At 43.1% G+C, this 25,162-nt stretch overlaps 1 protein-coding gene across 1 annotated transcript in view; it reads right to left on the minus strand.

Annotated features, from left to right (window-relative positions):
• Positions 1-25,162, minus strand: part of LOC308288866 (insulin-like growth factor 1 receptor) — a gene marked incomplete at both ends in the record, with an annotated part of 95,763 nt that overhangs the window by 51,883 nt on the left and 18,718 nt on the right. The window contains 2 exons of the mRNA XM_080730341.1: positions 19,650-19,911; positions 20,817-21,118. Of these exons, the coding sequence (XP_080586467.1) occupies positions 19,650-19,911; positions 20,817-21,118 (564 nt within the window). The remainder of the gene's footprint in view (positions 1-19,649; positions 19,912-20,816; positions 21,119-25,162) is intronic.

Genomic DNA, 25,162 nt, shown 5'->3' on the forward strand with positions numbered 1-25,162 from the left:
TGGTTCTCAACCTTTTCAGGCCGTGACCCCCGAAATAATCATGTTTTAACTGAGGACCCCCCCACACACCCTGACGAGCTCTGAGAGTAGAGGAATGTTGTTTGACAAGGCTTTATTGTGAAAATAGCAGATCTACATGCTCCCAACGCCTCGCAACTTCTGCCTCTAATATTTGACAATTTGGCCCATGTTTAATTTGTCATTTCAGAGGTATTAAAAAAAGACAATGCCAAGCTATTTTTTTCCAGGACCTTCCAGGACCCTTGATCAATTCCAAAACTTTTCCAGTACTGGATTTTTTTTTTCTAATTTCAAAATAATTCCAGGAATTTCATGACCGTGGGAACCCTGATTGTTGTAGTCTTCGTGTGTGTGTGTGTGTGTGTGTGTGTGTGTGTGTGTGTGTGTGTGTGTGTGTGTGTGTGTGTGTGTGTGTGTGTGTGTGTGTGTGTGAGAGAGAGAGACATACCGGAACACAACACACACTCCCTCATTCTATCCTCGCATGGAGAGACAGAGCTATATTTTCGTCCATCGCTTACCCCTTGAAAAAAAAAAAACATTTTACTTCAAATAGCCAACCACCATGAAACCTTGTGAGCTTGTAGACATCTATTTGAACTATTTATTTATTTTTTCAAAATAGTAAAAAAAAGGCAAAGCACTGACGAGAATAGGGCCCATTTTAAATATTTCAAATAGCTGATCTACAATTTTAAAATGTTTTTCAAAATAGTAAAAAAAAAAGGGATAAGGGGTAAGGCATGGACGAAAATAGGGTCCTTAGTATTTAAGACAGAGTCAAAACCAGAGTGTTGGTTTAACTCTGAAAGACTTCCAGACTAGCACGATCAAAATGTTAAAATAACATGTAAAGTATACATGATTTGGAACAGGCATGGTAGATAATTATCGGATTTACTGTAAATGCACTTGTCAACTTCCCGTTCATGCCCAAAATGATTAGATTATACAGGATTTGTAGCAATGTGTCACAGTTGCTTTCCCCCATTCATTCCTCTGCTTGAATAAAAGTTACATCAATAAAAGATTCCCTGCTTTCCTTTATTCTTTGCTACGCTCTTTTTTCGCTTCTTTTACTCCCCTTTCCATCCATTTAATCCTTGTTCTCGATTCTTCCTTCCGAGACACAGGAACAAAACAACCGTTAAGTGAAGTGTACAGTACAGCTGCTACAGCTGTGTTCAATGGCTGGGGTCATGCATTATTATAATAATAATTTATCTCAGAACTACACATATGGCTGTCAGAGGGGAGGGCTTCATGAGATATTACTGAGTGAGTATGATCGTATCGTGGCCAACGAGACTACATTATTAATAGACAAGAGCTTGGAAGACAAATGGGACAGGAAGGAAAAGCCCTACAACACTTGAAACAAAAGACCGGCTTTACACTTCAAAGGTGAATTACTTAAAAATGCTTAAAAGTGTTCCCACCTCCCTGTCACTTCAAAGTGTTTTTTTGAACAGGTTCAAACCCACAGCTACAGTACCTACAGTCAGTTAGTGCTGATGAGGAGAAGAGAGGAGACTGCAGAACATAAAAAGAGCCGGATATAGACTAACGTGCGTCAGTGTTGTTTTTGACAGCAGATTTTGATTTTGTTTTAGTCATAGTCTTTTGAATAAAATTTAATTTAGTTTTAGTCATAATTTTGTCACCTGAAATGTTTTAGTTTTAGGTGAATTTTAGTCGATTAAATATTATAAGATTTTAGGCGACTAAATCTACAGTTGATTTAGTCAACTAAAATGTATTTTGGCAGGCCTTGATGGCATCGTAATGACTGATTTTACACTTGGTTGCGTGCAGTAGCCGATCTACATCTACAAGCTCACAACACGTCGCGCTGCGACGCGTTGTGAGCTTGTAGATCGGCTATTTTCACAACATAAAATGACTCTATTCTCCACTAGTCCCTCCATAACGTTTTAGTCTAGTTTTTATTTTGTTGAAGAAATTGTCAATATATTTAGTCTTAGTTATAGTCATCACAGCTTAGTTTTTTATTTCGTTTTTATTTCGTTTTCGTCAGTGAAAAAAAAAACATTTTTAGTCGACAAAATCAACACTGACGTGCGTGCACACTTCCCTCTGAATCAAGCCCTGAAAAGCTTGGAAGTGAAAAAACTCACAACATCAAAACTAAACAAAAGTTTAGAGGAGCACAGGTCGCTAGCTCAAGTCTCTGGTGTTGCCTATGAGCAGGGCAGTAGCAGTCTAGTGAGCAGCTCCCAGGTGTGTACAATGCAGTTTGTATGCAGTCAACTTTCATTGGATAGAAACACAGAGGTGTGTGTGTGTGTGTGTGTGTGTGTGTGTGTGTGTGTGTGTGTGTGTGTGTGTGTGTGTGTGTGTGTGTGGTGCTCTGGGTAGAGGTGTGTGGGTGCTCTGGGTGGTGACATCACCATGTGGTTTAAAGGCTCTTTACAACAGGGACAACAGAGCGGAAAATACACACAGACATCAGAGACAAAAACACAAGACCACATAGAGAGAGAGAAATAAGGACCGCAGAAGGAGAGACAAACAAGGACCACAGACAGAGAGAGAGAGACCACAGTAGGACCACAGCCAGAGAGAGAGAGAGACCACAGTAGGACGACACACAGGGAAATCCATAACGTTCTTCCAAGAGGGTAAAAACTGAACCAAAATAGGAAATTATCCACCTGTTTCCGCGGGAGTTTACTGGAGATTATTTGGACCTGTTTGCACCACACTTCCGGTTTAACAGCAGACATACAAGCTCACGTCGCGTCGCAGATGCAGCCTGTTGTGAGCTTGTAAATCACACTCGGGTGCGGCGCCAGAAGCTCGGTACAGCGTCTGCGCAATGCACTATGGGGCGTTGGAAACTCGTGGATAGAAATGAATTGTACCGCTGTGCGCACACACACACACACACACACACACACACACACACACACGCACACGCACACACACACACACACACACACGCACACACACACACACACATACACAGCAGTTCGTGCAGACAGTGTGCGACTCTCCAGACACAACAAACAAAACCCCTCCCCCCTCGAATCCCCCCAAGGACCAACGCAATTCTCACCGGCTGACCTCGCCACACGCACGCACACACACATGCACACACGCACGCACGCACGCACGCACGCACATGCTCGTGTGTGTCTACCTACCCTTATCTGGTTACACCCTCCTGCTTCCTAAATCACCCTCCTTCCTGCTTATTTGTTTATATTCTAATATTTGTATATTATCGTTAGGAGTCGGACAGACAATTTACCAAGGGCAGAGAGAAGGAGATATTAGTCTAGTTTTAGTTGACTGAACATCATGAGATATTAGTCAATTCTCAATGCATTTCAAAATGTAAAACATTTGAGTATTTTTTCCACCACTGTCTACTTCATGAATGGAGAGAACAATGATATGGAGCAAGGTTATAATAGTTTTGGATTTTTCCATTAGTTTTTATTTTTATTAGTTTTGAGGTTTTGTATTCAATTACAGTTTAGTTTTAATTCGTTTTTAAAGTGAGGTTGCTAGTTTCGTTTCGTTTTTATTTTTTGAAAATGCTTAGTTTTAGTTTAGTTTTTATTAGTTTTAGTGTTAGTTTTAGTCTTTTACGTAATATGGGGTATTTGTCAGGGGTGAGATTAAAAAAGCTCCGGAAAAAGTATTGTCTAATAAAGAAAATCAACAAAACATCATATTGTTGAGAGTGGCAGGAATGTTGAGACATACAACTTCTCTCTTTGACCTCACCAACTGGTGTTTTTTATTTTTTATTTCCACAAAAGACAAAAGACGAAAACTAAGGAGATTTTCTCTATAATTTTAGTTTATTTTAGTTAGTTTTGTAAACACACAATACCGTTTCAGTTAGTTTTCGTTTTTTAAAAAAGCTTAGATTTTATTTTTATTTCAGTTAACTAAAATGTTTTTCCATTCTAGTTTTCGTTTTTTAGTTAGTTTTCGTTTACTATAACTAGAAGTTTGCGGCCGCTGCGCGGCCGCTCACATCTAGAAATCGCGCCCTCATATAAAAAAAAAAAAAAAAAAAAAAAAAAAAAAGTTGATGGTCAGCAAGGAACATGCGTTGTTGATTTTTGTATTATGTTTTTGAGACAATTGAACAACTGCTGAACGTGGAGTTGCAGATGCAAGACATTGGGACATACAGACATACAGACATACATACACACGACCCCATTCTGATTAGGTTGTGAGATAACCTTGATATGGAGTCATACCATTCCACGCACACGCGCGCACACACACACACACACACACACACACACACACACACACACACACACACACACACACACACACACACACACACACACACACACACACACACACACACACACACACACACACACACACACAGTCAGTGAATCAACCAATGAACCAGCAGAGTAGTGTGCGTGTGTGTGTTGTGCGTGCGTGCGTGCGTGCGTGCGTGCGTGCGTGTGTGTGTGTGTGTGTGTGTGTGTTGTGTTGTGTTTTGTTGTCCAGCCTGTTTGAATAATCTGTCCTTCATGGAAAACAATGCATTCAATTCACTGAGTACATTTACTCAAGTACTGTACATGGATTTTCTTTTCTTTTTTTTTTTACTTTACTGGAGTATTTTCAATGTTCTATCATTGTACTTCTACTCCACATTGCTTTTTAGATTTAGATTTTTATTATTAAACATACACTAAGCACTTATAGGTCAGTCAGAAAGATTGTCACACCTTAAAAAATACTTTAGAGTAAATTAAGGGTGAAATTCATTTGCTAGGGCTCCTCAGACTTGCAGTTCATTAGTAGAAAAGAGAAAACTAGACTGCATTTGTAGAAAAGAAAATATAAATAAAACATCACATAATAAAAAGCTAAAATGTTCAATAAAAGGGTGCTTTTAATTTGATGAAATAGAAAAAGCCTATCTTGAGAGCATCCCACAAAACATCACCTTTGTGTATGGCGGAACACTATTTATTCAAAAGTCTTATCGCTTGGTAACAGACAGTTCTCTGTGTTCTTTCTGTCTTGCCCAAAGGGCTTAGGTATTTTGTCCCGTTTCGATGGGACCGCAGCTCCACAAAACAAACAAACAAGAGGAGATGCAGAAGTACTGGGGGTCCCCAAATAATGTTGGGGGGGTCCCCAGATGATTTATTTATTGATTTACCAGGGACAGTGCACATTAATCAACATGTCAGTTTTCACATCCATGTAAATGAGCCAGAGTTAGCCAGAAGCTCATTTTCACCTGTAGTCCCTGCAGCAGAGCTCAGTGCAATAACTGCAAGTATTAAAAATTCCTTAAATTGTCACTTTAGAAATGTGCATAAGCCTCTATATACACTTAAACGTTACGTTGGTTTGTTTACTGTTGAATGAGAAAACAATGTTGCACATTAGGTTAATCATCTGAGGACCCCCCAAAATAACTTGGGGACCCCCATGGGGTCCTGATCCACAGGTTGAGAACCACTGGTGTAATGCATACCGCGGTGTCGAGTTCATTACCGTTAATGTTTTTATATGTTTTTATTTCATTCAAAACAACTTTTTGGGGGGAGATACCGCGATAACCAAATATCCATACCGCCCAAGTCTAAGCTGTTAAAAAAGTGCTGATATAACTATCCATACAAAAACAGACATCAACACAAGAGAAGACAAGTACACACTGTACAGGAGACGGAACAATTACAGTAAAATATATGAGAGATGACACCAGTGACAAATAAGAGATGGTAATTACCCATGATTACAAGTTTAGTTTGCTTTAAGCCATCTCTTAAGGTTGAATTTGAAGGTCAAATAGTTGGTGGTCTCTCTTACTTCAGTAGGGATGCTAATCCAGGGGTGGGAGGCTCTGACAGAGAAGACTGTTTCCCCAAAACACACTACATCTGAATGGTACATTGTGGTCCCCTCTGGTAGTTACCCTTGTTGCTCCGTCATCACTTTCTCTCAGCTCTATGCGCCGATTAGATTTAATGTGCAACATTCTTTTCTCACTCAAAAGCCAACATATAGAATAGGTGTATACAGGGATCTCCACATTACCAAAGATACAATTTGAGGACTTTTAAGACCAATGCCAAATTGTCGTCACAATATGTATCTGACGCATGGACAACTACTGCTTGTCAGGGTGGGGGGGAGGTTAGGCCTGTCACAATTACACAATCGTCTAAATGAAATTATTTCACATAATCACTATCATAATAATAGCCGATCCATTTCCACAATCAATGTTCTTTTTAAAGTATAAAGTTGTCAAACATGTCAATAACGTATTTGTATATTTAGGTGTCATTTCTGCCATTCAAAGCCATTCAAAGCCTAAAAGCCAAGCAGAAATGTAATAGTCAACGACAAAAACACAATTAAATCGTTAATCGCAATTATTTGAGTGACAATTAATCGTCATGTAAAATGTCATAATCGTGACAGCCCTTATGACAGCCCTAGGGGAAGTCCCCAGGGGGAGGTTAGAAGCCTGAAAAGTTTGGGAACCCATTGGAGCAGAGTACACAGCCGTGGGTGGACTGATTACACACAGAGCGCTTACACTGGGAACCGCACTCTAAATTGTTGTCCATTCTTTGGTAATGACTGGGTTTGTGCTCATCTGTCGTCAGGTGTTTGGGGTTAGAGGAACACACAGACAGCATTAATGCTCGTAGGACAAGGGACTGCACAGTCTGGACGAGTCTGGACAGGGTGCGCACCTTCTGAAAACAGCATGCCGGAGCACTGCTGATGAATGGGGCAGGGTTTCCCAAAGTGGGTGCCGTGGTGCTGCCAGTCCAGGGGTGCCACAGAATAATCTGATAACATTTGGAATTCATATCAATATCACTACATCAATATCACTTCACTATGCTTATACAGACCTGATTTGCACTGTACTTGATGAGTTCTTTTTCCCATCTATGGCCAACTCTCTTCACCAAAAATAGCACATCTACAAGCTCGCAGTGAGCTTGTAGATCGGCTATTTTTGGCGAACCTTCCCCCAGAATAGGGATGCTGGGGTTCAAGTGGTTAAACGTTGAGTATGAAGGGATTTTCAGTCAGTTCTGATGGAAACGGATATTCTTCCAATATCATACAAGATTCTAAAAATGTACAGTGTAATTCAGGGGTGCCGTGAATGAAAAGGTTGTTTACAGGGGTGCCCCTGAGTCAAAAGTTTGAAATCCCCTGCTTTGGGTCATCACTCTATCCTGTCTTCAGGCATGACCAACTAATCCCTGAGCCCTTACTAAAAGAAATGTCCCCATTTCCATGTAATCAATGAGATACAATGTGTTGTACCCATTCACCTCTCCCTCCTTTCTATGAAATAACACACAAGAGGGCGTCTACCTTTTTAAGTCTATGCGTGCACTCTTTACGTCATCACTCTGTGTCCCGTCTTCAGGCATGACCAATCAATCCGTGAGCCTACACTTGTACACCTGCTAGTTTTGATGTTCTAATGTTTCTTCTAATGTTTTCTAAATCCTAACAGTTTTCTTAAAAAACGTACCTTGCTATATCATTGGTGCTCAAACTTTTTAATGTCAAGGACCTCCAAAATGATATGTATTTGGCCACGGATCTACAAGCTCATGAGCTTGTATATGTGATATTTCTGAAAAGCCTACGCAAAAAATAAGGGTTAAGGCCCATTTCCATAAAAACATATCTGTGACAGATATTTTTTTATCTGTATCTTACCATCAACTTGAATGGAGACAGATATTTTTTATCTGTTTATCTGGCCCAGTGGGAATGGGCCTTTAAAGTGGTTACACAGAATGGGTTAACTTGATCGACCTGATCAAGATAACCCTATTGAAGGCATGTTGTACCAACACTGTCTTCCTGTTCCCAATAATTATAGTGTGAAGTGTAGAAGATAGTGGCGGAAGTCCTTGTTTAGTGAGCTAGATTCTGGCCCCGGAGTCCAGTATGAAAGTGTGCAGTATTGTACTGTACTGTACTGTGTACTGCATACAGCAGGGGTCTTCAACGTTTTCAGGCCAGGGACCCCTTAGTTGAGAGAGAGATGAAGCAGGGACCCCCACTACCAGTTTCCATATAGCTTTGTAATTTGACGGCACAATAATCAGTGTATTTTGGATTCATGTAAATTTGTGTTTTCAGATATTTAACCACTTGAACCGTCAATACTTAAAAAAAACTTGAATTTTCACACTGTACTTAGTCTGCTCTTTTTCCCCTCTATACCAAAGCTCTTTGTTGAACATAGCTTATCTACAAGCTCACAACGCCTCTCGCGTTGCGAGCTTGTAGATCTGCTATTTTTGGCTAAAGTTCTCAGAATATGGACACTAGGGTTCAAGTGGTTAATATAATATAAAGAAATTAGAGAAAAAATCACTCATCACTCAAAGATTTGGATGACCCCCTGTAGTAACTCTGAGGACCCCCTGGGGGTCCCGGACCCCCTGTTGAAGACCCCTGGCATACAGCATGACATTTATCTGCCTGACCCAGCACATACAGTACATGTCGAATCGCTCATCTGCGTAAAGCACATCCTGATATACTTTATCAGATAGACTGTATCTGATAAGGTAAAGGCTTATTACCAGCGAAACCACTTGGTTGCTTGTATAGTCAAATGATCTCAAATGATCTGCCCTCATGACATGACACGGCACAGAGATGTGTCAAGACCCCAAAAAAAAGAAATCATAAGTTTGCCAGGGACAAAAACTAGTGAAAAAAGCATGTGTCGCTTCGCGCCGGGTTGCGAGCTTGCAGATCTGCTATTTTCACTACTACTTCTTTTTTTTATATTATTTCACAAAATTCTTCTAGAAAGATTTTTGAATTTGTTTTCAACTCATGAAAATGTGTTAACTTTTGTGGCAATCTTTAGAAAAACTAATTGATGACAAAATGTTTTAAAGAAAAAAATAAAGGGATATTCACTCGTGGCCCACGGAAATGGATCTGTGACCCACAAATTGGTCCTGGCTCACTGTTTGGGAAACAGCTAGTGGTGATCAGGTGGTAAAGCAGCCGTAAACTGTTACTGTACAGTCCTGAGTATTTCCGATTTTCTATACTTTTACTTCTACTCCCCATCTCGGAGGCAAATATTGTACTTTCCCTGCAATACAATTATTTGAAAACCTTCGTTACTAGTTACTTTGTAGATTTGGATTATTATTACAAAACATACATTAACCGATCAACAAGCTCACACCGTGTCTACAAGCTCGCCCGTTGTGAGCTTGTATTGTAGATCTGCCATTTTCTAAAGATTTACAGGAATTTTAGACATAATGATAACTTGCGAAACAGGACGCGTACTTTTACCTTTTGGTACTTTAAGTCTATTTTGATGCCTATACCTATTTCTTTTACTCGCTTTTACTTTTGTTACAAGATGCGAGTACCTTTCCCAGCACTGCAGAAGATGTATTCCAAACAGAGCACGCAGACACAGAGCAGAGCACGCTGTCTGGCCGCTCCATGGGAAAACACTATCAGTCTAAAATCTGCCCCACCCTTCCTCCCAAAACCTCATCTTTCAGGTCACCTGTCTTTCATACAAAAAGAAGATTCAAATTTCCCCAAACCACCACCTTAACCACACACTACACACACACACACACGCATGTCACCTGAGCAGCTACGTGACTCCCGGCTCTAAACAAAGACAGAGGAGTCAGGAGAATCCTAGAGAACGGTCGTACTGGTTCCAGTCTGCAGGAGCTGACAACACGCTGTATTGTGGTTTTATATAAGCTCAGAGCTCTGTGTGTGTGTGTGTGTGTGTGTGTGTGTGTCTGTGTGTGTGTGTGTGTGTGCGTGCGTGCGTGCGTACACGCAAGCACACACACAATGCATGCACATGTCTATGGGTTTTATGTGTCCCCATGTACATGTATGCACATGTCCTGCCCTTTTGTATGTCTGTCTGTGTAAGTCTGTGTATTGGTATGTATGTGTGTGTGTGTGTGTGTGTGTGTGTGTGTGTGTGTGTGTGTGTGTGTGTGTGCGACCAGCTGACTAAGTGAGTGAGTGAGTTGCTGAATTCCTTTTAAAGAGATCAATTAAGTCAGAGAGCACACAGTGTTCTGGGATGTGTGGGAGAGAGAGTAAGACAGAGAGAGGGAGAGAGAGAGGCTTTAAGCTAGAGGTGCTGCACATGGCCTATAAAACTAGACACACACACACACACACACACACACACACACACACACACACACACACACACACACACACACACACACACACACACACACACACACACACACACACACACACACACACACACACACACACACACACACACACAGAACAGGAGGAGCCATGAAGGTGTCTGTTCCACTCAACCTCTCCCCCCAAGGTCACAGAGAGACCAACAACTAACGCACACAACCTCACTCAACACCATCTGACCACACGCTTCTCTGGTGTCTCTCTCTCATTGGTTACTCCCCTAGTTCCTCTCTCATTGGCTATTCCCCCGGTCTCTCTTCCTTGGTCTCTCCCTCTCCCATTGGCTACTCCCCTGTCTCCCTCTCTCTCTCTCTCTCTCTCGCTCTCTCTCTCATTGGCTACTCCCCTGACAATAACACAAACAAAACGAGTCAATGTCTGAATACTTATGGACTGCACTGTACAGTAAGTGTCAACGCGTGGATAAACGCACACGCACGCACGTGTGTGCGCGCACACACAGACTTAAATGTGTACGCTAAACACTCAACCACATTAATCTCTAATGAGAGCATTAAATCTGCTTTACTCTGGAAAGCTCAGAGCCTCAGACTGAGTGACAGACAGACAGACATCCCAATGCTTTTACCTAATATGTTATACTAATTTGATTGTTAAGTAAGAATGCAAGATACCGTATTCACATACAGATAAAACAGTTAACGAAAGGAGAGGAAAAGGAGAAGACATGGGTCATTACACCAGTGTTTCCAGTGTGACTGCACTACATAATATATTTGTAAATAAAGTGTGGTGTGGAACTGGGATAGAGGAAGAGGCTAACAGACGGGCTCAACGGGGGGGTTTGTGACCCCCAGGGGGGTCCGCCTAATGAGATCATATGTTTTACTTTGAGCACTTATCCCTACTCTGAGGGGAACATCAGTGGGTGTTGTTGTGAGCTTGTAGATCGGCTATATCCGGCAAAGAGGCGTTTGGTGTAGTAGAGGGAAAAAGAGCAGACCAAGTACAGAGTGAAGGGTCAGGTTTACTAGGTCAGGTTTTATTGAGGGGTTTAAGTGGTTAAATGTCAGAAAATACACATTAAAGGAGTAGCAGGAGTAGACTTTTTTTTCTATTGATTGCTCATGCCATGGAGACTTGAGTTCGGTAATATTCTTTTGTATTTGTCGCATTCTTAAGAAAAAAATTGTGTTAGACTAAATATACCGCCATTGTTTCCGGATGGGGACCCAAATGCACATTCCGGAATCAATGGGGGTAAATTTACTATAATCAAAATGTTGTCTTAGGAATGATACAAATACAAAAAAATATTATTGAACTCCAGTCTCCATGGCGTGAGCAATCAATAGAAAAAAGTCATTTTGGGAGTGAACTACTCCTTTAACATGAATCCAACACAACACTGATGATAGTGCTGTCTAACAAGTCTATGAAATCTATGAAAAGGTTTAATCTGCAACACAATATACAATATGTAGTTAAAATATGATTATTTTGGGGGTCGCGGCCTGAAAGGGTGGGGATTGCCCCATAGGTCGAACTCCCGTTGGGTCGAACAGCGTCGGCAGGTTAGATAATCACCCGCGACCGTCGGCAGGTTAGATAATCACCCACGTCACGGTTACTGAGGTTAGGTTTAGGGTTAGAGTTAGGCATAGTTTTACTGAGGTTAGGATTAGGGTTTGGGTTAGAGTTTGGTGGTCGATCCAAAGGGTGTTCGACCTAATGACATGTTACCGAAAGGGTTGAGAACCACTGCTCTAGGAAATGAAAACTGCTGGTAGACTGTTGACTGTGTGCGTGATGATTCTACCAGCACCACCATAATCACCCCCCACCCACCCGCCACGGGACAGACAGACAAACAAACAAACGTGTTGTAATCACCTTCACACTAATACCCCCATTAGCCTACTTTATTTCCTCCTTCAACCCGCCGACGCCTCAAGCTGCGCTCACCTACTTAGCACCTTAACCACGACCTGGGACGACCCACCACGCTCCCTTTCACTGCTCTCCTCTCTCTCTCTCCCCCCCTGGCCCTTTATTCCCCTACCTCTCTCACCCCGTCTGACCCCTCCCCACACCTCTCTCTCTCTCTCTCTCGCTCACTTCCTTGTGTCAGAGGAGGCGTGGCCTTCTCGTTAAGGCTCTTAGCGATTGCATAACGACCCACGGCTGCGTTACACACCGACAGCGGAGACCGGTTATGAGAGCAGTAGCCAGTTGTCTAAAGTCAGTCAGGGGTCCTCGATGTTTTTCAGGCCTAAAGCTGGTTGCACACTGCACTGCGTGTTTTCGTTGCGTTTTGGAAATCCGAAATCCAGAGGCCAGGGAGAGAGAGAGGAAAGAGAGAGAGAGAGCAAGGCACTCCGCGGCGACACTGCGAAAATCGGATAAAATCAACCCTGGTCCGAAAATAAATACGAAACCGGCGGCAGTGTGCAAACGTGATTGACATAACGTGAGGTTGATTTTTTTTATTCACGCACTCCGAAATTCACTCCGATATTCGGCCCGAAAAACGCAGCAGTGTGCAAAGACCTTTAGATGAGAGAAAGATGAAGCAGGGACCCCTTAGCTGAGAGAGATGAAGCAGGGACCCCTTAGCTGAGAGAGATGAAGCAGGGTGCCCTTAGCTGAGAGAGATGAAGCAGGGTGCCCTTAGCTGAGAGAGATGAAGCAGGGTGCCCTAGCAGGGAGCCCTTAACTGAGAGAGATATGAAGCAGGGACCCCTTAGCTGAGAGAGATGAAGCAGGGACCCCTTAACTGAGAGAGATGAAGCAGAGAGCTCTTAGCAGAGAGATGAAGCAGGGACCCCTCTCTCTCTTTTCATCTATCTACCAATCTGCCATAAGTCTCTCCATTCCTGTCCATTTGATTTGTATTTATTTGTTTGTTTGATGAATTGAAATTATATTGTATTAGGAATAACCCCTTGATATGTATCATCTCTTTTTCAAGGGGGTCCACAGATTTACAAAGACATAGAACTTTCACAGACAGTTCAGACAACATCAATGTCAAAGAGAGAGACCTGTGTATTTTGGGTTTTCTTGGACTTCAGGAGAAAGCTGAAAGCCTCTTGAGTCAAAAGGCCCAATCGAAATACACCGCTTTAGTGGCACACTAAAATCATCCCCTCCCCTTATTATCATGCGACAACAGCTGTGGGCGTGGCTAATTTCAAATGGGTGGTGCTAAGGTCTACTCAATGAATTGGTGGGTGTGGCCACATAAAAACATAACTTTAACATTTTCTGTACACTTTTATGGAAGAAAAAAAAAACAAGAATCATGGCACCCTGTCTATCAGTATGTTGAAAACCAGACTCATTGCAAGTTGCTCTGTCCTCTACCCTGACATTACGTTTTAACAGCGGACAACAGCCGGCGACTCAAAAGTGTCATGTGTTTGGGCGATGTTTTCCACTATCGCCTCATCGCCTGCCATCGCCAGTAGTTGCCGGGTCCCAAGGACAAATAACACACTTCCGGAAAATACGGCCGCTCGTCGCCCGCTTTTGAAATGTAGGGTGATCGAGCCATCCCACCATAGTATCATGAGCACAGGTTAGGTGAGTTTACACATATTTTCCTCTCTCTCGTCTCCTTTCTGTTTTCCTGTCCATCTTGTTATGGCCTGAGGCTGAATAACAAGATGAGAAGGTAATTGAGAAGCTCTCTGTCTGACTGGCTACGTTCACTATGCTTGGTTCCTGTTAGGTCACAACACCATCTCGCTCACCTCATGCCATTGTAATTGTCTTTTTTAACCATGTCATTGTCTTTTTTAACCCATTATGGACGGGTACACATTAAAGTGTATTACCCCCCCCAGGCCGGGATCACATTTTTTTGTATTACAGTATACAGTATGTAGTAAAGTAATTGTTGAAATGAAAAGCCAAAGGTGTAAGCAATCAAATAGGTTTGGTAATACGTTTTCCAGTAAAACAGTTGGTAATTTTCAGTATGGACTTAGGTCTTTAAGGGTTTTTTCAAACCGGACTTAAGGCCCTTTTCCACCGGCAGCGATAACGATGACGATAGCCATAAAATATCACAGCGATAATTATGCCTTCACATTGATGTCCGATAAAGTTATCGGACATCAATGTGAAGAGGCGCCAATTAACAGCCGCTCGCTGTATATATATATATATATATATATATATATATACAGTATATATTAGGGTTGGAGGCGGTAACCGCCGTACCGCGGTATACCGAGGTCTACCGCGGTGTCAGTGTGCTTACCGCGGTAAAAAGACAAAAAAAAAAAGTCTATTTTTTATTGGAAAACAAGCGAGTTTTAAAACGGGGGAGAAGCGAGGACCGCATGCGCTCCATGCCGCTCTGCTCTGGGCCGTGTACCACACGTTGGAAGCCACATACGTCACTCAGTCACAGACCCTGCACACAGTGCACATGCAGGGCAGGAGAGTACGGAGCACAACTCTTATGACGGAGCAGCAAACTTTCTCTGTAATCCACTCGACACAAGGATGTTAATACATATCTTGTGTTGTGGCATATATTTTTTTATTCATACGGATTACTGGCGGAGCGCGGGCCGCGTGGACTAAAACCGAAAATTAAACTATTTTACTTTTTACACCGCGTCGCACGTTGTGCCCGTCCGGCGCGTCGGCGATTTTATAACCTTTTCTGTCAAGTCTTGTAACTAAAACCTGTATATAGCCGCACTCAATCACTGCGATTTGAGAGTTGAGACGTAACGTGAGTTTACAGAATCACTGTACACGATCTGACTACCCGTCCTCCTCTGGTTTGTTCACACAGCTGTTTGTGTCTGAAAAGCCCAAGTAGCTAGCCTACGTTACTATGGTAACCCGACAGTGCAGATCTAAAAGCTCAGAACGCGTCGCGGATGCGATGTGTTGTGAGCTTGTAGATCTGCTCCTTTGAAAGCCATACCCGCTGTGCTGTACGGAGAAGTATAACTCGGGCAGTCAGGCTGTGGAGCTATACTCTATGCTGTGGAGAGGCGACTTTTGGGAAGATGATTGCAATATTTTGGCTTATCGCCGAACCTTAATTAATAGATACGGGGGTGCGGTAATTACCGCAGTACCGACGGTAAATGGGAAGACGGTAATCGCGGTAACAAAATGTCCATACCGCCCCAGGCCTAGTATATATATATACATACATACACACACACTGTATATTATTATTTTTTTTGTAACAATCTATGATCTCCATCTATCCTTCTGTCTCTTTGCTGTTTTCCTGTCCATCTTGTTATGGCCTGAGGCTGGATGATGTGTCTATCTGACACATGCTTCATTCCTGTTGGGTCACAACACCTCTCTCTCTCTCTCTCTCTCTCTCACCCCACCATGCCTCCTACTCATTTCTCTTCTGCGAGTACTTTCCCCACCACATCTCTCTCAACCCCCTGCTTTCTCCTCCTCATTTCTCTTTAGGGATGTGGCGATAATCGATATTATCGTGTATCGTGATAAAAGACACAATAATCGTATCATGAAGATTTAAATTTAAATTTAAATGATCCTCCGTCATGCAATCAATTCACCTTTTATTTACCGAGCTGCATATCTGGTACCATTTAAACCCTCTGTAATTTGTAAAACGGACCTGGAAATGAATAACATACTTGATGCAGTCTTTCTTTCATGCTCTACCAAATCTCTTTGCCCAAAAACGTTTTGGCAAATGTCCCACCCCAGGATAATGGATGTTGGGGATATTTTGATTATGGTGATATCGTAAATCGCTATTTCTTTGGTCACAATAATCGTGACATGAAATTTTCATATCGTACCAGGTACCATCCCTATTTCTCTTCCCTCCAAGCCTCAAGATGTCAACATCTTTTTTTTGTTTTTGTTCAATAAACCGACAAGACAGAGAGAGACAAACACACATGCAGGTGCATTGAGCCTGGACAAAAAGACACACACACACACGCACACGCACACGCACACACACACACACACACACACACACACACACACACACACACACACACACACACACACACACAGAGATATAGGCAGGCAGCCAGCTAGACAGACAAGCAGACGGAGATATAAGCAGACAGACAGACAGACAGACAGACAGAGATAGGCAGCCAGCCAGCCAGACAGACAGACACACACAGAGTGAATCCGACCCAGACGCTACATTTTCGGGCTGGTAGGGTATATATATATATATATATTCTTCTTGTTTATACTCTGTTGAGAACTCTGAGTTCTCAAATTCTTCCCAAACTCGATCCTCCCAGACATTTTCGGTCCGGGTAGTGCCTAAAACGCATGCTAATAGAGTAGTGAAGTGTGACGTAATTTACACATCCTACCTGGTTCGCGGTTTTCTTCCCCCATTCTGAATTCCCATAGACCTTTTTCATACCGCGTCATATAAGAACTGTGTTCCAATTATAAACAAATTATCTCAGCGGGTTGACTCATATGGATATGAAGAATCAACTGATGGTGAAAAAACGCAAATGTTACTGTCACCGAATTAGTTACATTTTCGCTAGAAACAGGCTTCACTTATGAGTGACTGACTTTCATAAACCATACAGAGCCACCTCGCCAACAATATCGCAAAGGCCGTTTGTTTATTTTTGGACCACAATGCTTATATGAGACGATTTAAGATGACCCAATGTTATTCTCCAGAGAGAATTACTTCTGTGGAACCGGGGGATGAGCGAGTCACGTCATGACTTCACTGTTCTATAGGCTCATTTTCAGGCCTGTTGAAAACTCTAAACCTCTATCATAGTCCAAGGTGAAGAGCCATCATCCCCCCCACAGTGTGGTTTTGGACATATATGAGGTTTCCACCCGACAGACTGAGCTGTGATAAGCCATCACATGTTTAGGTGATAGCTAGAAAACTACGCCGCGGTGAGGTGATAGCTCTTCACCTTCACCTTGGACTTAACAGAGATAGGCAGACAGCCAGACAAACAGACACAGACAGACAGACAACCTTCTTCTACATCCTGCCCTCTGGGGTACGATGATTCCTCTACCAGTTCAGACACATACCTGAAACTCTGTTACTGTAACTACAACAACACACACACACACACACACACACACACACACACACACACACACACACACACACACAAAGGTCCCCTGACACACACACGCACGCACGCACGCACGCACGCACGCAGAGCTGAGATTCCTGTGTAATTATATGGCCAGTTAGAGAGACATCCGCACACTCGTCTAAACCATCCTTCCTTCCTGCTGCAGTGTGTCTTCTCTCTCCATCTCTGTTTCTCACTGCGTACGTCTGTCTCTATGTAAACATACATATGACTACCCCCCCCCCCCCCCCCCACACACACACACACACACACACACACACACACACACACACACACACACACACACACAGACAACGGTGCATTAAATACTCCATCTCCCAGCATCCTCCAGTCAGTCTGGTCAGTACGTTGTTTGCAGAAAATAGCACATGGGCTTTTTTTCAAGGCTGGTGTGTGTGTGCGTGCGTGTGTGTCCTTGGTGCTGGTGTGATCGTTTTAGTGTTTTCTTTCTTGTGCCTGACTCCAGCTGGACTGGCCTTGCGCACACACACACACACACACACACACACACACACACACACACACACACACACACACACACACACACACACACACACACACACACACACACACACACACACACACACACACACACACACACACACACACACACACACACACACACACACACACAGAACACCATATTAAGAAAGAATGAACAAAAAAACAAGACTAGGAAGGACGGAAGAAAGAAAGCATGTATCTTCCACAGAGAAATGAAATGAAGTCTCCTAAAGTAATGAAGGCAAGAACATCAACATCAACATGAACACATGCATATGTAACGCTTCACGCAATTCACAATACGATTCCAATCACAATATTAGGTTCATAATACAAATTTACACGATTTTTAAACATTTTCCAGACAACTCTAACAGAGATAGGCAGACAGCCAGACAGACAGGCAGGCAGACATATGACCCAAAAACATGATTGCCTTCCTTGATGCATTAACGAGCGTCAACGGGCATCAGCTGGTCAGACGCAAGCACGCACGCACACCCCTCCCTTCTGCAGTGCTCTAAACTAATTTCTCTCCAAAAGCCCTTGATTATGATGGAATATGAAGGATTACTGTGATCAGGGGGGGCAATCTCTTTTGGCTTCCCAGTCCCGGAGACGCGAGTGGCTAACCTGCAGACGCTGTTGAAAGTTAACCTGGTGAAATGCTAACCTGCGTCCCCTATGTATGTGCGGGGACGGGGACGCGAATAGAGATCGGCCTTGCTGTGTGTGTGATCATGGTAAGCTCACATTTCATATCACACACACACCATAATTCACTAGCCCCCTTCCTCCCCCAATTTTTTTTTTTTTCGCATACCACATAGGCTCAGTGTAGCCTGACAGTGTGTTGCTGGCTCGATTCATCACTCCCCATCTCTCTCCCCATTTCCTGTCAGTCTACTGTCCTATCAATAAAGGCATTAAAGCCCAAAAACGTATCTTAAAAGAAAAAGGGGAAAAAAGCGAGGACGGCAGCAGTAGCTGTTGTGAAGCGTAGAAGGTCAACATGCGCTACGCTGTTTTGGTTCCTTTGGCGGACAGATAAGCTCTGGTGTCTCCTCCTCAGACCGTTTATCAGACCGTCTGCAGCAACCGAGGTCATGTACAGTAAGAGCGACAGGCAACTTGGATGATAAATGGTAAATGGTGCATTTTTATATAGCACCTTTATCCAAGGCGCTTTACAATGTGCATTACATTCACACACACATTCATACACTGATGGCAGAGGAAACCAACCAACCTGCTCATCGGGAACAACGAGGGGTTCAGTGTCTTGCCCGAGTTCACTTCGACATGTACTGTAGACCACCGACCCACGGATCATTGGCCAACCTGCTCTACCTCCTGAGCTACAGCCGCCCCGTGATGGAGAGGGCCGCTATGTTTCCACACTCACTTCAGGGGGCCAGATGACTGGTTTAACTCTGTCTATTCTTTGTAAACTAATGCTCTATACTTCGTCATTCTATGTCAAATGTTGTGCAAAGTGGTAATGTTTAATATGTTTCAATTGTGCTATATGTTAAAGGTCAACAGTGTAACTTTTAGACTAATTATGAATATATACTGTATATACAGTACATATAGGCTATAAATATTTTAGCCATCAGCCACTTTGACATGAGTGTCAAACTCGTTCTGATCAATTCATGCATCAAAGACAGTTTCATGTCTCTCAGAGATGTTGACCAACACACATTCCCTGCTTGCGCACACAGAGAGCAGAAACCTTTAATAATAACCTGCTATAAGGTTTACGGCGTGGTCTCTTACCTTTCTGACAGTGGCTGGAGGACCAGCAGCGGTAGCTGTAGTTGTCGTTGAACACGGTCCTCTTGCACTGCGGGTTGTTCTCCATGATGCCGGGGCACACGTCGCCGCACTCCTTCGACTGCTTGTTCCCCGCGATGAAGTTGTTGAACTCTGCGTCGGCGATCAGCGACCAGTCCACCGAGTCCAGGTAGCACAGCTCCGGGTTCTTCTCGATGCGGATGGCGCCGCGCGTCACGTTGCGCAGGCTGTACAGGCCGATGTCCTTGAGGTAGGGATGCAAATAGACCATTAGTTCAGTGGTTCTCAACCTTTTTCAGGCCGCGACTCCCAAAATAATCATATTTGAACTGGGGACCCTGACAAGCACTTGGAGTTGTAAGAGTTGAGGCATTACATTTTGTATAACACGGTTCTATTGTGAAAATAGCGGATCTACGCAATGCGAGGCGTTGTGAGCATGTAGATCAGCTATTTTCACAGTCTCTGCCTCTAATATTTGACCAATGTTTCATTTGTCATTTTAGAGGTATTAAAAAGTCCTTAAATTGTCACTTTAGAAATGTGCAGATACCCTCTATACACTTAAAAATGTGTTGGTTTGTTTACTGTTGAGTGAGAAAACAATGTTGCACATTAAGCTAATAAAATAAAATAAAATAAAATAAAATAAAATAATCAACTTCAGATTCATTGTTAACACATATGGTGCCAACCCTGAGTTTCCCGAGTTTGTATTGGTACTAGTGCTGTGCCAACCCCGAGTTTCCCGAGTTTGGGCCGTTTTTGAAAAAAAAAAAAAATCTTTTTTTCAAAAAAATTTTTTTCAAAAAACGTTTTTGGACCTCCAGAAATGTATTAGGCATGATCGCGATCGCGAAATTGCATGCTTAACCCCCATACCAACCCATTCTTTCAAACATGGCAGCCATGTTTGTTTACATCTGAAGAAAACATAATGGCTGATAAATCATGAATGCCTGAACGGATTTCCAAGCGGATTTTTTTGTTTGAAAGCTGTGAACAGCATCTACACACGTGGTGCATCATCTAGGCATGGGCGTGCACTTTTTACACACTTGCACAATTACATGGAAGTCTATGGTAACCATGGCAACGCGAGACATTGAAGAGAAAAAATCATAGCAACATGAGTGTTAACATCCCTACCTTGAGGCTGGTCATCTCGAAGATCACCAGCGCGTAGTTGTAGAAGAGGTTGCGGCCGCGGATCACCGTCAGGTTGGGGAACAGCGTGCTCAGCGAGTCCAGGCCCGAGACGCGGAACAGCAGCAGGTAGTCGGTGATGACGGTGAGCTTGGGGAAGCTGAGCGAGCGGAAGGCGTCGTGGTTGGCGTTGGCGTTGCGGTCGCCGATCAGCAGGATCTGCAGGTAGCCCTCCACCACCGTGCAGTTCTCCAGACGCCGGAACTCCGAGAGGTCGTTGCCGATGTCGATGCTCGGCCCGCAGACTGGGGAGGGAGAGAGAGAGAGCAGGGACGTGCAGAGAATGTTAAGAGAGGAAGGGGCTGACATTTCTAAAAGTTGCAGACCTCCAAGCTAGGGGTGAGCGATGTGGTGATAATTATCGTGGAGACGATACAATGTCTCCACGATATGCCTTTTCAGAGATATCGTATATATCGTGATACAATTGAGGGAGCCTTGTAAATAAATCGTTAATACAGAGATTCATTGCAGAATTCAATTTAAACCTGCATTTTGGTCTAAATCAATAGTTCTCAAACTTTAAAATGTCAAGGTCTCAACTTAACTCTGACAGTATACAAATGAAACCAAATGGACCCGTAAGGGTCCATTTGGTTTCATTTGTATACTGTCAGAGTTACATACTTGTAAAGTTCAATTTAGACCTCCCAAAAGGAACCCAGAGAGTCTAGTTTTTGTCAACTAACTTGAAAAATAACCATCAAAACCAACGTGAAAAAGAATCGTGATAAAATCGTGTATCGTGATACAGCTTTGGAAAATATCGTGATATTGTATTTTTTCCATATCGCCCACCCCTACTCCAAGCTCACAACGCGTCGCAGCGCGACACGTTGTGAGCTTGGAGGTCGGCTATTTTTCAGTCCTTGATACCACACTGAACTATCAAGTCAATAGTGGAGTTGTGGCGTAACGGCATGGATTTCTACACAGAGAGGGCAATTCTTTCAACACAAGATGCTGCATTCGGGGCGCCCGCTGGCCTAGTGGTCCAGGCGCATACCACATACTAGGCTATGATGCCTGCTGGTGTTGCCGGTTTGATTCCCGATCAAGACAACCATTGCCACATGTCATTCCCCATCCCTCTCCCCATTTCCTGTCAATCTACAGTACTGTCCTATCAAATAAAGGCATAACAAGCCCCAAAAAAAATCTTTAAGATGCTGCATTCAAGGTCAGGAGAGTTTGGACAAGGCAATTCTCTTGACTGCTGCCTATAGGTATGGCATGGAAAGAGGGCATTTGCATTTCTTTAACCATAGTAAAAACTACATTCCATGGTCTGGAGAGGGCACTTTTTTTACATGCCCCTTTGATGTCTATTGTGTGCACGTGCCCGAGAGAGAGAGAGAGAGATTTTTTTTTATACCAAGTGAAATACAACAATGTGCGAAGACGGCTGCAAGATTTGTGAACTGTTGCGATAAAAGAATGGAATACAACCACTCTAAGGACTACAAACCATTGTGTGACATCTAGACCTACTGCACATTATAAAACAGAGCTGCTACTTTTAAACAAATTTTAAACCTGAGGATTTATTTGTACACTATTTAAATCGTATTGAGAAACAGAAATGCTTATTTGTTCGAAAGTGACTGCAAAAGATTGCTGCTATTCGTTTCAAAAAGCTTTATAGTCTGTAACATATATATGTATATATATAACGACGCAATGTGAAATAGCTCTGTTCACACAAAGCTGTACCCCCTCCAACCGTATATGCCTTCCCCTTTTTCAACTGTTTATATTATATTTTGACACTTCCTTTGGCAATGTAAACGTACGTTTTCTCATGCCAATAAAGCTCCTTTGAATTGAAAATTTAATTGAATGCAAAACATTGAAATACTGCCGTTAAGAGGCTCCTACAAATGTTGTCCGAAAACTCACACAAATCACATTCACATCCTCTCTGAAGTCATAAGATCCACATCTATCAGTCAGATTTTTCAGATTCCATTCCAATTGGCCAAGACTATCTATAACTAAATGACCAAATGTCTGTCCGTCTGATGTCTGTCCGATAAGAGGAGGAGGAGGAGAGAAGGAGAGGAAAAGGAGGGTAGATGAGAGGGAGAAAGAGGAGGAGAGGCATGGAGAGAGACATCAGAGAGGGGCAAAGGGTGCCATCATAATATCAAGGCATATACCGTATAAGGCTGCATTATTTATCCAGTTTCTAAATAGGCAATCTGTAGACGTGAGAATGGACGGTAAGGACGGGTAGGGATCCCTTAGGGGCGGGTAAGGACCAAGCCCCCAGAACGGGTTCTGGGGTCTACAATGGGTTAATGGACGTCGAGCAACGTTCGTGACGTAGATTACGTCTCGACGTAAGTCAAATTGGCAAACCTTTATTTGCCAATTTCCCCCACAATGCAACTGGATTAGCTTCTTCCGGGTGCTTCAAAACGTCACTGAGCAACTTGCATTGAAATGAATAGCTGGGGGCGGGGCTGTCTGGTCTCTATATTATATATAACTCTATGGTAAGGACTAGGAGACACCTAGGGAGACGGTAAAGGCCTGTCCATACTTTGACCGAAACCGCCGTTTTCGGTCAAAAGGTCCTTTTCAACTATAAAATTAAATTCCTCGAAAGTTCTGGAATGCTTTTTCTCAGAACAATAGTTCTGAAATTTGCACAAGGAGATGTTGTGACTCGCCGAAATCTAGTTTGGTGAAACGGCAAACGTGATTGGTTGGTTGGATCACATGTGTGTTCACAAGAAGACGGGTGCTGGTGGCCACAACACTGTCCCAAAGCTGTTCATCCAGCTGCAGTGGCTCGGACCCCCGCCGGCTAGATGTGCTCGCCTCCTCCTCAGCTGCACAAAGCAGGGCAAAATCCTCCTCCTCCTCTGCCTCCTCGTCTTCCTATCCTCCTCCATAACCTCCACAATACGTGCCACCGCTTCCAACTTTTCCATCTCCGCCGTCGCTGCTGTTGTCTCTCTCTCTCTCTCTCTCTCTCTTCTCTCCTGTTCTCTTTCTCCTCACAATGCGTCTCGCCGCCTCCTACACCACACGCAGCGTGGTGTACGCTTTTCCCCGAACCCCCCGAACAGGAGCGAAGTATGAACATCCGACGCTTTTTTTTCCGGAAAAGATAAAAAATTAAAAAAAGTTTAGTTTTCAACCGAAAAGTTCGGTTCTGTCAAAGTATGGAGAGGCCTTAAGGATCGAGTGGGCATATACTGATATCAGGGATCTCCATATATGGGCATAAAGGGGACATGGACCTTTTGTATCATTCCACATACCGCTAACCATTATATTATATGATCTGGAATGTGTATTATGAAACTATTTGTCAATATTTAAACACTTGACTTGTGATACTTTGACACTACTGACAAGACTGTATGCACTCTCAGATTTATTTCTCATTGAAATAAAAAAAAACAAAGGGCCTCAATGCCATGACAAAAACCACAAATACCAATGAAACAGCTATTTTGGTATATGTCATGTTTACTGTATGTCCATATTGGTCCATATTGATTATACAATCGACCCGAGGTTATCTACCAGTATTGACACAAGCTGTTTACACTGCAATCTACAACTAGTCCACGGATTGACAAGCTAGACAAGGTGTGAAAGGGTCAACAGCGGGCTGGAGTGTGTAAGTAAACACTGGAATACAATCTGTCACTGATTGCTCTGTGCAATGCTGTGCGGAATCCACTCTGCGGATCCGAAAAGGAGTCATAAAAGGAGTCAATGAGTTTGCATGCAAAAAGACGCACAAATCGAACTGGGTTCGATCTGAGAAAAAAAGAAGGAAAAAAAAACGCACCACTTGCCGGATGGCAAATTCGGAGCAGGTGTGCATGAGCTCATAGAGAATCATTGGTTTCTTAAAAAAAAAAAAAAAGAAATCGTCCATTTTTTTCGTGCGAAAAATCGCGCCCGTCTGCAAAGCCCTTTAAGGCTCATTCATACTCCAAGGTTAGATGAGAAGCTAGTACTCAGCTTTTGTCGGTCAGAAAAAAATTCTGAGACGTGTCAGGATGAGAGGAGAGTTGCTGCTCACCACTAGTGAGTGACGTAATGTTGTAGTTTTCTGCCTTTAGAAAACTACACCACGGTGAGTTGCTACTAACCTAAAACTGGAGTATAAATGAGCCTTAAGAAGACACTAGGAGGTTCTGTTAGCATCACCTTGAGGTTGTGCTGCCCCCTTACACCCAACCAGACCACAGTGTTTTTTTTAACTGACAGCCATTGCCATGGGGATGCAGGGTTCATTGCCATGTTGTGAGTACTTTTTTCCA

Source organism: Nannobrachium achirus, assembly GCF_963921795.1.
Source record: "Nannobrachium achirus genome assembly, chromosome: 7".
NCBI lineage: Eukaryota > Metazoa > Chordata > Actinopteri > Myctophiformes > Myctophidae > Nannobrachium > Nannobrachium achirus.